Source organism: Phoxinus phoxinus, assembly GCF_949152265.1.
Source record: "Phoxinus phoxinus genome assembly, chromosome: 7".
NCBI lineage: Eukaryota > Metazoa > Chordata > Actinopteri > Cypriniformes > Leuciscidae > Phoxinus > Phoxinus phoxinus.
Window position 1 is genome coordinate 9,764,832 of NC_136882.1, and position 14,704 is coordinate 9,779,535.

Below are 14,704 nucleotides of genomic sequence, written 5' to 3' on the forward strand. Positions count from 1 at the left end.
ATGTGTGCTTGCAAACATAAAGGCCTCAAACCTGTGCATACATGGATACATGCACTTGCGCTACCATGTGCTCTCTCTCTCTTTCTCTCTCTCTCTCTCTCTCTCTCAAACACACACACACACACACACACACACGTTCACATACACACACACACACACACACACACACACACACACACACACGTTCACATACACACAAACTATTTTGAGTATTACAGGCTTTTTTCACAGAGATGAACTTTATCCTCAGATCAATGAGGCTCAGATCAATGAGACCTACGATCAATCAGTTCCAAAAAGAAATATAAAACCTATCCTAATTGAAAGAAAACAAGTTGACAAAAAGATTGAATCCAATATTTGGTGATAATATAGCATAACGAGAGATGTACGAGCTATTTAGGTTTTAAATATACAATATATAATAAAAGGCTGGTAATTTTTGACCGGGAACCCCTACGGTGTAACAGGGTTTTCAGCACAGCGTATGGGTTAAATGAATTTGTTTTAGTCATGTTCTACAAATCTAATCTTAAATTAAGTTAAATGAACAAACAATGTGTTAGTGTACAAAATCTTTGTAACAATGTTAACATCATCACTTTAAATTTGCTTTGTAAACATGTTGGCAAGAACAATTTAAAAGTGATGATGAATTGAATCCTCAAGTCAATGAGCCTACAATCAATATATATATATGTGTGTGTGTGTGAGTGTGAGTGTATGTGTGCGTGTGTGCGTGTATGCGTGTATGTGTGTGTGTATGTGTGTGTGTGTATGTGTGCGTGCGTGCGTGCGTGCGTGCGTGTGTGTGTGTGTGTGTGTGTGTGTTCGTGCGTGTGCGTGCGTGCGTGCGTGCGTGCGTGTGTGTGTGTGTGTGTGTGTGTGTGTGTGTGTGTGCGCGTGTGTGGTGAGAAAATAAAGAAAAGATGATAACGTAAACGAATGTATTGACACATAGTAAGTGTTTTCATCATCTATTCATTCAAAAAGTCATACTCTGTGGTTTCACATCTTTACCTAACAATGCTCTCCTCGAAAACATAAAAACAAAAATGCATTCAGTGTTTTATTATATTATTTTCAGAATAAAATGGAATATTTACAAATGCCAAATGTCAGAAATGAGACGTGCGCAGTTTTACATCTTTATTCCTTCAGGACAAAAGCCTGTGCAATTTACCAAGCACGAACACATTACTTTTGCATGGGTTTGTCTCACAGAGAGAGAGAGTGAGATGCAGATGGAGCGAGATTGAGAGAGACAGTGGCTTATAGATGGTGTTGCAGGTTCAGTGTAAGTACATGCTGACAGGGGGAATGTTGCCCATCACTTTGACATTTTACATCATGACATCAGATGCACATGCACAACATGCACTCTAAATTAAAAACGTTTAGTCATCAAAATATGCCTATAATTGGTGTGTCTGTGTTGCCTTCAGACCCTGTGTTGTTTGGTCATCAACTTTTAAAAGCTCAGTTATTTAACATAATTATTCTGATTAGTCATACAGATTAAAGCAATTATTTACACACACACACACACACACACACACACACAAAATCACAATTCTCCCGGTCATCTGCCATCTGTTGTTCCATTTACTAAACTTAATCTCTCCCTGTCTATTTTCCCGTAAGACATGAATGAATGTTTTTTTTCTACTCCACTGACCAGTAAGGGAAGGTTCATTAAAAGCAAGTGAATCGGAAACATGCCTGCCCTGGGAAACATTAACTGCTTCCGCATGCTACTGAGACGGAAATGATTACCTTAGTTTATCAATCAGATCAGAAGACATAATGACCCTGTTCAATACTTCAATAAAAGCTGCATGGGCCGTGGATCTGTTTAACATGCAAACCCACATCCACAGCAGACACAGTCTGCATTAAACACAGCAGACCCGCTTGTTCTGCGGGAGGACCAGCACAAGTGCTCAGCTCATAATTATCTTTTTATTTTTCATGTTTTTCACTAGCTTTGGAGGCAGCAAGTCCTGATTGCTTTTTATCAACTTGCTTTTACCACTTTGCATGCCTGGTAATTTCAGTGACATAGATCTGTCACCAGCATCCGGTGTGCAGCGGCTACAGAAAGCTGAAAAGGTCAAAATCCAGATATCCACTGAACCTGGAACCGCTCCTGGAGATAGATGCGCACAATAACAATAACACATTTACATTTTGACATTGTGCAAAACAAAATGAAACAAACAAATCTTATATTAAATAATCTCTTTATCAAACAAGATCACTTTTACTTTTATTATCATTATTTATTATTATATTGTATATACAGTATGTGTGTGTTTATATACAGTATATATATATATATATATATATATATATATATATATATATATATATATATATATGGGATGACTTGGAAAAAGTGTCCCAATCAGCATTTAAAAAAAAAATAGTGCATATAATTGCATCTTTGATTAATTTATGTAGTTATTATCCTGAATTCAGGTTGATTCTGAAACATTTTCCAAGTCATCTTGATGGCAAAAAGTGTCAAAATCACCCTGAATTCACACACACACACACACACACACACACACACACACACACACACACACACACACACACACACACACACACACACACACACACACACACACACACACACACACACACACACATACACACACAAACACACACATACAAATTATTCAAAATATCATGTGTTAATCTTGATATTTTGTTGATTTTTACGGTGACACTTTATTTTACAGTGTCCTTGTTACATATGTGTAATAAGATGTAAAAAAAAGTAATAAGAGTAAATTATGCGTAATTACCAGTACATTCAACTAGTCTTTAACCAAACCCTAATCCAATAGTAAGTACACGTTATTAATTACTGTGATATTACCCAGTACTTATTTGTATAATTACACTGTAACAAGGACACCTTAAAATAAAGTGAAACCATTTTTACCTCCTCTTCATTTCCCCTTTATCTAGATTTGCATTACTTACATATGCAGGGCAGTGTTGCTGACCACACTTGAAATAATAATTCAACAATGTTCATCAGGAATCAATGCACAACAGCGGGTCAGCCCATAACTTGTGTCTGAGCTAAATATTTATGAGTAGTGTGTCTTCCACAGCTGCAGTCAGTCACTTTTAAGTGGATCTTTAAATAATTAGTGTCTTTTACGGTCCTGATGTGTGCGATAACATCTGTTAGAACTCAGAGGGACAGCGCTTTGATTTCCACATGTAGTGACATCAGTCATTGCTTGACATCTGGTCATTCTCCTTACATGACTGAATGATTGCTGTCTGATTACTAATATAAATGATGTAAAGAGTGATCTCTCTCTCTCTCTCTCTCTCTCTCTCTCTCTCTCTCTCTCTCTCTCTCTCTCTCTCTCTCTCTCTCTCTCTCTCTCTCTGTGTGTGTGTGTGTGTGTGTGTGTGTTGTCTTTCACACAAAGAGACATGCTTAATATGTGTCCAATTGATAATTGTTGTTGTTCGCAGTGAAGGGAAACGGTCTATTGAAGATGTGTGATCATGTTTGAAAAGATAGTCTAATTAAACAATATCAATTCATTGAATAGGTAGAATACATTCACTCTTACATGTCAGTCCTACACATTAGTGTGTGTGTGTGTGTGTGTGTGTGTGTGTGTGTGTGTGCGTGCGTGCGTGCGTGCGTGCGTGCGTGCGTGCGTGTGTGTGTGTGTGTGTGTGTGTGCTGTGACCTCTAGCTGTATGTTGTATGGATTGTGTAAAGTCTCTGACCCACTTTACTGATACACACTGTAATATCATGATAAACAGTTGTTCACCGACTGAAAGAACAGTATTATACTAATTATACTTGGAAGAATATAGAAAATGTTTATTATTCTAAACATCACTAAAAAGAAGTTCCTATTTGTAATTTAACATTTAAGTGTAATCTTTCTGTTTTATTGTAGTTTGTTTTCTTCGGTTTTGACCATGTGAAAGCTGGCATCTGTTAAATCATCATCTGAAAACATAAGTTAACAGAATGATTCAGTGGAGTCCACTCCACTGAATGACTGGGGCAAATTGTCTATTGTATTATTGTTTTACGATTTGTTGTTGAAAGCTTATAAATACACACCTAAAAAAACTTTTGAACATCTCCACTTCCCATATACAATTATACAGGACGGTTAATTTACCACACATTGACCATTTGCAACTGCACGTCCAGAGAATGTGTTACATGAGTAACTTGTCGAAATATTAATCTGACATTACACAGCCTGTTTGAACTTTTTAGGAGAATATAAATTGCAATAAATAAAGAATGAAACACAGCAACTATTAAAACAGCAAACCAGGTAAACCCACCTACTACATTGACCAACAAAACGTGTCATTGCATTGAATCAATTGTACAAAATTCATAACTTGCTCTGACCTGAAATCTATGGGAAATGATCTTGTCCTGAGAACACAAACTTTCTAATAAATTCTAGCTTCATTGTATAAATGAAGTATTTATTAATGTGTGCTTTTAAATTGTGGTGTAACTGTGTACTGTTGTGACTTTTGTTAGATCAAATACGATGACATTTTGATATTAGTTTGCTGGACAGAAATCACAAAAAAAGAATGAAGTTTAGTTAGATGCTTGAAATTTGAAACCTTAGATATAAATAGTGTGACAACTAGCCCCAGTCTCCCCTATATGCAAACCTTAGATATAAATATTGTGACAACTAGCCCCGGTCTCCCCTATATGTAAACCTTAGATATAAATAGTGTGACAACTAGCCCCGGTCTCCCCTATATGTAAACCTTAGATATAAATAGTGTGACAACTAGCCCCAGTCTCCCCTATATGTAAACCTTAGATATAAATCTTGTGACAACTAGCCCCGGTATCCCCTATATGTAAACCTTAGATATAAATAGTGTGACAACTAGCCCCAGTCTCCCCTATATGTAAACCTTAGATATAAATCTTGTGACAACTAGCCCCGGTATCCCCTATATGTAAACCTTAGATATAAATAGTGTGACAACTAGCACCAGTCTCCCCTATATGTAAACCTTAGATATAAATCTTGTGACAACTAGCCCCGGTATCCCCTATATGTAAACCTTAGATATAAATAGTGTGACAACTAGCACCAGTCTCCCCTATATGTAAACCTTAGATATAAATCTTGTGACAACTAGCCCCGGTATCCCCTATATGTAAACCTTAGATATAAATAGTGTGACAACTAGCCCCAGTCTCCCCTATATGCAAACCTTAGATATAAATATGGTGACAACTAGCCCCGGTCTCCCCTATATGTAAACCTTAGATATAAATAGTGTGACAACTAGCCCCGGTCTCCCCTATATGTAAACCTTAGATATAAATAGTGTGACAACTAGCCCCAGTCTCCCCTATATGTAAACCTTAGATATAAATCTTGTGACAACTAGCCCCGGTATCCCCTATATGTAAACCTTAGATATAAATAGTGTGACAACTAGCCCCAGTCTCCCCTATATGTAAACCTTAGATATAAATCTTGTGACAACTAGCCCCGGTATCCCCTATATGTAAACCTTAGATATAAATAGTGTGACAACTAGCACCAGTCTCCCCTATATGTAAACCTTAGATATAAATCTTGTGACAACTAGCCCCGGTCTCCCCTATATGTAAGAGACTCCATGTCCTCACGTAAAACACTGAAAAAGAAGTGTCACACACACACTCTGAGACACACACCTGTCTGACTCAGTGAAGGCCAGAGGTCACAGAGGTTACAGAGGACTGCTGTTTCTGAAAACTGAGAGTGAGCCAAAGGGACACATTGCTTAATATTGAAACGTTTGCATGCATTTCCTCATCAGACAGCGCTGCTTCTCTTCTCTTCTCAGTCAGATCGCTGGACAGAAATATAGTCTTTATGTAGACTCAAGTCACCTTCATTTATCAAGCGCTTTTAACAGTATTGTTTCAAATCAGCTTTACAGTGATAATAAAAATTACCGTAACAGATTATTTAGGCTTTACCACAGCTTAATAACACAGCTTTAGCTTTACCACAGGACAATAACATAAAGTTATTGTCCATCTAAAGATCATAAATAAATGTTGAAATGAAATACACTGAAGATGTCTGTTAGTTCTTTATATTTGTATTGACACACTGGAGGGACTGCATTAAAGGCCATGCATAAGCATGTGTCTGTAAACCCAGCAGAGCGCTCTACCAACACACAATATCTGCTTTAGCTCTGCACAGATTCCCAGTGTTTGCGAGCCCACATGTCACGGATGCCGTTGCCTGCTACTGCATATGGAAACCGATATTTAAAGCAAAGACTGCAAAGCAAATGTAAACCACACAACAGAACTGATCAGAGTTGCTGTGTCCCTGGTGGGAAGATCTGCTTTTCATTCAGTTCAGTTCTTCAGCTATACACCTGCCTTTCTATGAGTTACTGAAATCCTCCATGAAGTAGGAACGCGTCCTGCACTGCTTAATGACTGTGTTTTAGGGCATCTATCCCATCAGTAAAAGACTGTCCGGATCTGTCCGAGTGGAGCACTGCTTTATAATTTCGCTCCTCTTAGGTTTCCAGCTCTAGCACTTACGACAAAGTGCCTGCGGCCCCTGAGCTCTCCGTGTGCAGACGGAGCGTGTTATTTCCATCCTTCCTTCTGCGTTTGCATTATCTGCAGTGCTAAGCAGAACCCGGAGAGCAGAGTGACAGACCAAAAGCATATAGGAGACCGCCGCCATATTCGTCCCCTCTGTCAGAACAGATAAAGGAGCAGTGAAATGCTCTGTGATTCGTCTCTATTTAAACACGCAGGATTGGAGTGAAAGCACTAGAGCTGCCTGGAAATACCTCGACATGTGTAAGGTGAGCGTGTCTCTCTGTCACACGCTGCTTTTTTTTTTTTTCATTGTGCAGAGATTAGGCCCTTGCCAACCTAAATGATTACTTCAGTCAACACGGTACAAGCTTGTGACACCGCAGAGCGTCCCTCTAACTGATCTGCTAAATGTCAGCAAACTGCTTTTGAGTGTAATCTTAATTTGACTTGGAATTAGTCTTTTTTGCTGTGAAGATCTAATTATTCAGACAATTCTTTGCCTTGTGAGAACTTTGGGAAAAGATCAGCCACGCCACGCCTGATGAGAGAAGGAGAATGAGAGAGAGAGAGGGAGAGGGAGAGGGAGAGGGAGAGAGAGAGAGAGAGAGAGAGAGAGAGAGAGAGAGAGAGAGAGAGAGAGAGAGAGAGAGAGAGAGAGAGAGAGAGAGAGAGAGAGAGAGAGAGAGAGATTGTGCGATTGTGAGCTTTCCCAGACGTTGCCCAGAGGCTCCTTCATGTCCTCTCTGAGCTACACGGACATGAATGGTGAATGACAGAATTCCGTAAAGAACTCTTCACTTTTCAGTAATGAAGAATGAAAATGTGCATGAACGTGCATATATATATATATATATATAACCAAATATATATACTTACTTGAGACAGAATTCCATAAAGAACTTTTCAGTAATGCACAATGAAAGTGTACATCACTCACACACACACACACACACACACACACACACACACACACACACACACACACACACACACACACACACACACACACACACACATAGGCCTATATATATTTACTAACTAATACTTACTTGAGACAGTTATGACAAACATGCTGGTCTGTGTTAGCTCTGATTTCAGGTTAGATGTAAAATGTTTCCCCAAAATCTATCATCTCCCATCCAAAGCCATAGAAGAAAGTCCCACCGGACAAAGCAAAATGCAGATGTTCATAAGCTTGTGTGCTAGGATTATATATTTCATTGATTTATGGTCTAAATATTGTCATGCTTTCCTGGGTTACAGTAATGTTTTTAGAGTCCCTGTGTCAAGTTTATTTGTACAGTATATCGCACTGCACCTGCTTGCAACAAATCAAGTGTAAGTCTCTAAGAAAAGCACGGTTTAGTTGATACACACGTTTTAAATATAAAATCATTACATCTAATTTGTGATTATGTAGTTTTTTTTCTCATTGTGCTGTAAATATCCTGCAGGAGTTTGAAATGGCAAAATAAATGCATACTCTTTGTGAGCTTGGTGTTAACGTCAGTGTTCAGATGATGAAGCCGGCAGATTATAGAACTTTCAAATCAGTTGTGCGTGTTTATTTTTGGTTTTAGACACACAAGTCCGCACACACGCGCACACACCAGTCATGTAAAACAATTATACGGACGCTTGCATTCTCCAAATCCGCACCGCTTTAAATCATTTAGAGAATGATACCTGTCTAAATAAAGCTCATTGTGCCCTGGTGTGGCATACCACCCTGTAATGGTGCAGAAGAGCAGCTGACGAGAGTTTAACAAAAAGAAGAAAATATCATTACGAAGTCTAATATAAAGAGTAAAATTAATATTCTTTCGCTATTTTTTATTATTATTTAATTGTAATGTTTCTTGACACAATCAGAAACTTTAAAACCAAACATGGAGCAATCTCCCGGAATTGATAAATAACTGAAAACAAAAAATATAATGTATTACGCATTCATGTTTATAATTGGCAACGTTATTTTAAGATAGCCCTACGTGTATTTTTAATGTGCTATGATTAGCTAACTTATTTTTTCTACAAAATGTAATTACCTATGCAAGAACTATACCTGCCTCCAATTCTGTATCCTGAATTAAAGTTTAAAAATAAAATCGGAGTACAAAAAGAATGTATAAAATAAATATACTGAAATTTGCAGAATGCACGAAACAGCATAAAGCTGTGTTAATCGCTCTAATTAGCTAAGTACAATTGTCGGAATTTAATTTCGTTGCTTTTAAAAATAGAAAATTTAGCTGCAATTTGAATTTGACTCTTTCATCCATCGGTGTCATTTTGCTAAAGCTACTGTAACAGAAGTAATAGTTTTTAAGACACCTGTAGGCCTATCTCACGATCAACAACAAAAACAATCTGTTTGCGAAAATAATTTTATGCATTTGAATAACGAATACTCCAATGTAATATACTTCTGTTCAGATCTTTTTGAGAGCGCAAATCTCTTTAGAATGAATGGAAATAAATTTCCACACAGTGCGTAATGCTTTATTTTTTTTCTTTATTGTGGGGAAAACTTTCAAAAAGCTTCCGTATTTACTGGGAAGTGAACTCGTTGAAGTTTTATTATTAGTAGTATTTGTTTTTACTCTGTCTATTCGTATTCGGATGATAAAAAAAACCTGATAAAATATATATTTCTGAAAATGGTTATTTCCCCCCGCGAAATTATTATTTGCCATCTGCGGTTTAAATGTCATTTTCAGTCGATATATTACGCTTACTTTTTTATGAAAATAAAAAGTAAAGCGTAACCTTTCACGTGAGGGAAATGTAAAAAAATACAAATAATAATAATAATCTGTTTTGTTGTTGTTTTGTTTTTTCCTTGAGCAATGTAGATTTTTCCTTGAGCGATTTCCAGAAAAAAAAAGTTTATTTTCGGTACAATGAATTCCCTCATCAGTTTGAAATGTGATTAAGAAACACGGCTCCTCTTTGGAAATTATTTAAAAGTTTTATTTGTAAACATTAAATGTTATTTTCTCGTGGAGTTTGATTCGGATTCGGAACCGAACCGAACGCGTATATTTAGTTAAACCATAGAAAAAAGGCAGTGATGATTTTCACACACCTACAGGAAAAAAAGATGGCAAATTAAATCACATATGAGACATTCAACAGAGACGACGGTGATGCGTCTGAAATCATTTCAACTGCACCATGCTTTAACGGCAAAATAAATATATAAACGTTTATATTAAACAGCAACAATACATACAACACATACAAACAAGGAATGTCTGACAATTTTACAAACACTATGGGTCCCTTTTTACCTGTACAGATGATACTGGTATTTTTATCCACATGTGCCATATTTAAAAGTTGTCCCAATACTACGAATCTTTATAAAATCTAACAGACTACATAGTGTCCGGAATATAGAGTGTGTAATAGAGACAAGAGTCCTCTACAACATGCGTCTCCTTTCCACCTGACAGAGATACACAGGCACAAGTTATAAAAGAAAGAAAAAACTGTCTCTGTACAAGCTTTATACACATCATATAAATCACATAAATCTATTGAATAGGTATATAGAAATGGCGTATGATACACTCCACTCTACTCTGATTTTCCAAGAATACAGACGTTTGCAGTTAACAATGATTAGTGGCGAGATATTTGTCATTGTTCAAAATCAGGCAAACTATTGGATAATCTGTATTTTATTATAATTTCTCATATTATTATTACTTTTTTCTTTTTCTTTTTTACATTTGTATCTGTTCTGAGATACTCAGAGGCAGATAGTGGGTGGGAAAAAGAGGGAACAAATCGCTTGCCGATGGCAAAATGTATAATTATTATTTTATTTTTTATGATTTTTTTTCGCGTGGAGTTTTCCAGCCTTTAAATTGTTGGATCCTTTTTCATTTGGCGATGGTTGGCGTGGTTTGAAAAATCAGACTTTCCGTTTTTTAAGGGAGTCTGTGGAAGTTCTCTGAGGTTGTTTGAAATAGTTTTCCCCTTCTCTCTCTCTCGGTTTAAAAGGGCAGAGTGTCAAGAAACAGTTTGTCGATTATTGCTGGCGGTGGGACCAGATCTTCTAGTTTTAGGTAGAAGATGCGCTGCAGACCCTGTGTGCACAGTGTGCGCAGTTCAGGTAGTTTCCCCAACAGTTTGGACAAATAGTTCGGACGATTCAAACCGCCTCCATTGAAGGTGACTTGATCTTTCAGACAGTTTACTATCTTGTTTTGAAGGTCCTCAACTCTCTTGGGTTCTTTAAGTCCGTGTCTCTCTGCAAAATAATAACAATACTTATTATTATTCTAGCCTATTAGAAAATAAATAGAACATAAAAAACAGTAGCAATTATCTGAACAGTATAATAAAAGCGGGTCTCACCTGTGACCATAGCTAAGGCGGCGATGCATGAGAAAGCAGACATGTCTAAATTCATGTTCTGAAGATTAGACGAGAACTCCACTATAGAGTCAATCCACTCGCCAAATCCACGCACGCACTGCAGTCTGTGCAACACCACCCCGTTACAGAAGATGAGTTTGCCTTCCATCGGGTTGGACCTGAAATTAATGACAAAGCGCCCATTAATTACTGCGCGCATTAAACGGGGATTTAAGCGGCTCCTAATTATTGCAGAGCCAATAAAATTTGAAGCAGCAAATCCACTTCTCCAGAAGCCTTGGTACCTGTACGCCAGGCGCAGCACGAAAAGCTCCAGGAAGGCGGACTCGAACAGCAAGTCCTGATCCGGTTTCGGCAGGTCGGTGAACCCGGGAATCTTTTCTGCCCATCCGCGGATGATCTCCATGGATCCGGTGAGGAGGTCGTAGAACTGCTGGATGTGCTGTGTGTCATCTCCGCTCAGTTGGTAGTCCGGGTTGGCTTGGAACTGGAATTTAATTTAAACATGACTTAATGAGCTCCCTTAAAATATATAACCCGTGAAATTGCAAAGCCCATTTCTACAAGGGGGAGAGTTTTCCCCCTCTTTAATTTAACTTGTGTCTGTATTTCACTGGCTTCTTTCTTGCAAAAGCAATTTAGACAGTAAAATATGCCACCCTTAAAGTGTTGAAAGTTTATAATGAAACACTGTATGATATTAAATTCCTAATATTGGCTCTGTCAGTTTCGCGCAGGGTGCGCATCAAGAGTCATACGCGAGTCATATTTTGACTTGCTTCTCTTAAAGTCTAAACTGATGAGTAAAATTAAAGATGAATGTAATATAACTCACTCTGGTGTAGTCGAGGCTGCTCATAGAAGGGTTGGAGTCCACATGAGCCCTGACCAGGGCGCTGATCAGACTGACGGGCGGAGAGGGGGGCGAAGACTCCTGCGGACTTTTGGGTTTGGAGGGTAAACGGCCTCGCCGACCCTTTAAGCTGGCGGTCCGGACAACTGTCAAAACGGCACAAGACTGTTACTATCAAGGAGCTGTTATGCTTGTTGTAAAATGTATTTACAATTAAATCAGGAATAACTATAATTGCAGTTGCACACTACACTAGTTTCCAAGTGAGGGAAACATTCTAATGAACTCCCCTCCGCGCGTTTGAGAAGTGTAGACAAATATTGTAGCGATTTACCTTCTTTTACCATCCCGACCACCAGGCACTTCTGAAACCGGCAATACTGACATCTATTTCTCCGGCGCTTATCCACAGGACAGTTTTTATTGGCTAAACACACATATTTGGCGTTCTTCTGTACTGTACGCTAAAAAGTGAGCAAAAAGATTTCGTTTAAATTACATAAAATTCAGATAAACTTTTGACAATTTAATAAAACAAACATTTATATTATTTTAGGTGTAAATTATCTTTGATCAGATATGCGAGGAGAAAATTAAAACATATATAAAAAAACGCCAATATGTTCCTGAAATGTCCGATCATGTCTCATTTTACTCATGCTATTAGAGAAAACCGATATGAGCGGCGATCAAACCACAAATTATTATTATTATTTTCAATAATAATGATAAAAATAATCATAGAAAAATTACCTTGAAAAAGCCTTTGCACCCTTCACACGTTCGGACTCCATAGTGCTGACACGCCGCGTTGTCCCCACACACCGCGCACAAACCCTCGGTGGACGGTGATCCTCTAGACGGAGGTGACGGCACCTGACTGTCCATCAGCTGATGGCCGTGACTGAGCTGCAGGGAGTGTGTGAAAGCGATGCCCGCCTGTTTCCTGATAGCACTGGGCACTGCGAAACTCTGGCTGTCCAGGGCTCGGTGCGTTCCGGGACCGTCGTGCCCCATGGACACATGGAGAGGCCCGTCAAAGCGCATCTGACAGCTTGAAACAGGTGTTCCTGGTGGAGACTGCTTGAAGGAGAAGAGGGAGAGCCTGGACACGGGGTTCTTGCGCTGATCTATCATGTGCGAGGTCATATAGTTCTGGTGAAAAGAGTGCAAGGAGCCCGGGTCCTCCCACATGTGATTTGGCTGAACCTGGAAGTTCGCCGTTCCCGGAGCGTGAGGTGAGGACGGTTTGAAGTACATAGGCCCGGAGTGGGCCATCATCTCCTCTGACTGCGGGCCCAAATGGCTCTGCTGATGGTATGTGTGCATCTGGACTTCCTCCACCTTGATAGAGGACTGTTCTCCAGAATGGGGCACCTGGTAAAGACAGGGCGGCTTCACGTCATAACTGGTGTTGTAGTTGTCCATGAAGGTGCTGAAGCTGGGCAGAGAGGTGGTGGCGGCGGTGATCTCGGTATTGGTTAAGTCCATGCTGAACTTCACAAACTCTGGTGTGAGGAAATCGCAGCTGTATTCACCGCTGGTGTGGTAACTGTAGCTCTGAGATGCAGGACTGGCGCCCTGCGGGGATGAGCCATACTGAGCCTGGACGCAGGGCATGGCTGCGAACAAAACAGGAGCCTAATCAATACAAAACAGAAAGACAGCCTGAGAATAAAAGCCGCATGCCCATCGAAAGCAGTGTTTGCAGCTTACATGCAACTTTGCAAAATCACTTTTAAGTGAAAAGTACCTTCAGTCGTGGGACTGTTCCACTGCAGATCTCGGTGAAGGTGATGATAATAACAGATGAAATGTAATACGGGGGTTCAAGACAAACGACTCGGCTCTGGATTCTCCCTCTGATAAAACACACAACTTTCACTTGATTTTGCATCACATTTTAGCAGTTCCATGTAGTAACTAAACAAAATGCTAGAGCTCACTGAAACTTACAAATGTGAAACACACTTTCTCGCGCCGTATCAGAACATGTGCATATGCGTGATGGATCGAAAGTTTAAGGTTTTGCGCACCGCGTTTGTTTATTTGTTTTTACTCTCGAGTTTAATGCATTTTAATAAATGCATGTCTGAAGAAACACAATTTCACATACATTTCACAGTTTAACATAAGCGTGCGCTGGTCTCTGGTCTCAGACAAGGACTGAATAAAAACTGAATTCACATCGCAGCTATAAGAAAAACAACTAAATAGTTTTCATAAAACCAGCAGAAACCAACAAACAGAAATCACAGACTGTTTAAAGCAAAGATGCCATAATTTGCTATGCTTACTTTAAACTGCATATTTGCACAACAATAAAAAAGAAAGGCAATGACATACCTTAGTAGACCATCAGCAAAACTATATTGTATCCATATGCTGTGATGCAGAATATGTGTGTAAATGTCCAGTACAGCGTGTTGTCCGCACAGCTCGGAGCTCAACACTGGCATGTAGAGCTCTGTCTGCCAATGTGTCTTTGTTTATGTGAGACCCACGTGCTTGAGTTCAGTACGTCATCTGCGTCATATGTGAGTAGCACCAATCAGCTGCGAGACACTTCTGCCAATCTGAGGACTGACTGACAGCCGGTACATGCCTGTGATTTCACTGAGATCTGCTGTATTATATATTCCCCATGATCGAATAGCAATTTACCTCTGTTTTGTGATACATACTGCATGCACTTTGATAAACTTTAAGAAATAAAAAATATATATATTAAAAGTCGTTTCACATAAAACACTGTGAATAAAGATAACAATATGAATTATACAGTATTTATTCAGTCTTTTAAACATATATTGAACATAAAGCTATGTTTTTTTTTGTTTTTTTTTAAGATG

At 38.9% G+C, this 14,704-nt stretch overlaps 1 protein-coding gene across 2 annotated transcripts; it reads right to left on the bottom strand.

The window, feature by feature from the left end:
* Window positions 1–9,564: 9,564 nt before the first annotated feature.
* On the bottom strand, window positions 9,565–14,362 carry nr4a2a (nuclear receptor subfamily 4, group A, member 2a). 2 transcript variants are annotated; one of them, XM_079618531.1, is made up of 8 exons: window positions 14,199–14,362; window positions 13,606–13,714; window positions 12,606–13,493; window positions 12,187–12,316; window positions 11,835–11,998; window positions 11,284–11,486; window positions 10,979–11,157; window positions 9,565–10,871 (listed from the first exon to the last, which is right to left on the bottom strand). In XM_079618531.1, the coding sequence occupies exons 1-8, from the start codon at window positions 14,309–14,311 to the stop codon at window positions 10,615–10,617; spliced, it is 2,043 nt and encodes a 680-aa protein (XP_079474657.1). In that variant the 5' UTR covers window positions 14,312–14,362; the 3' UTR covers window positions 9,565–10,614. The 2 variants fall into 2 exon arrangements, with proteins under 2 accessions (XP_079474657.1, XP_079474658.1); XM_079618532.1 differs by having other exon boundaries at window positions 12,606–13,474; window positions 14,199–14,352.
* Window positions 14,363–14,704: the final 342 nt, after the last annotated feature.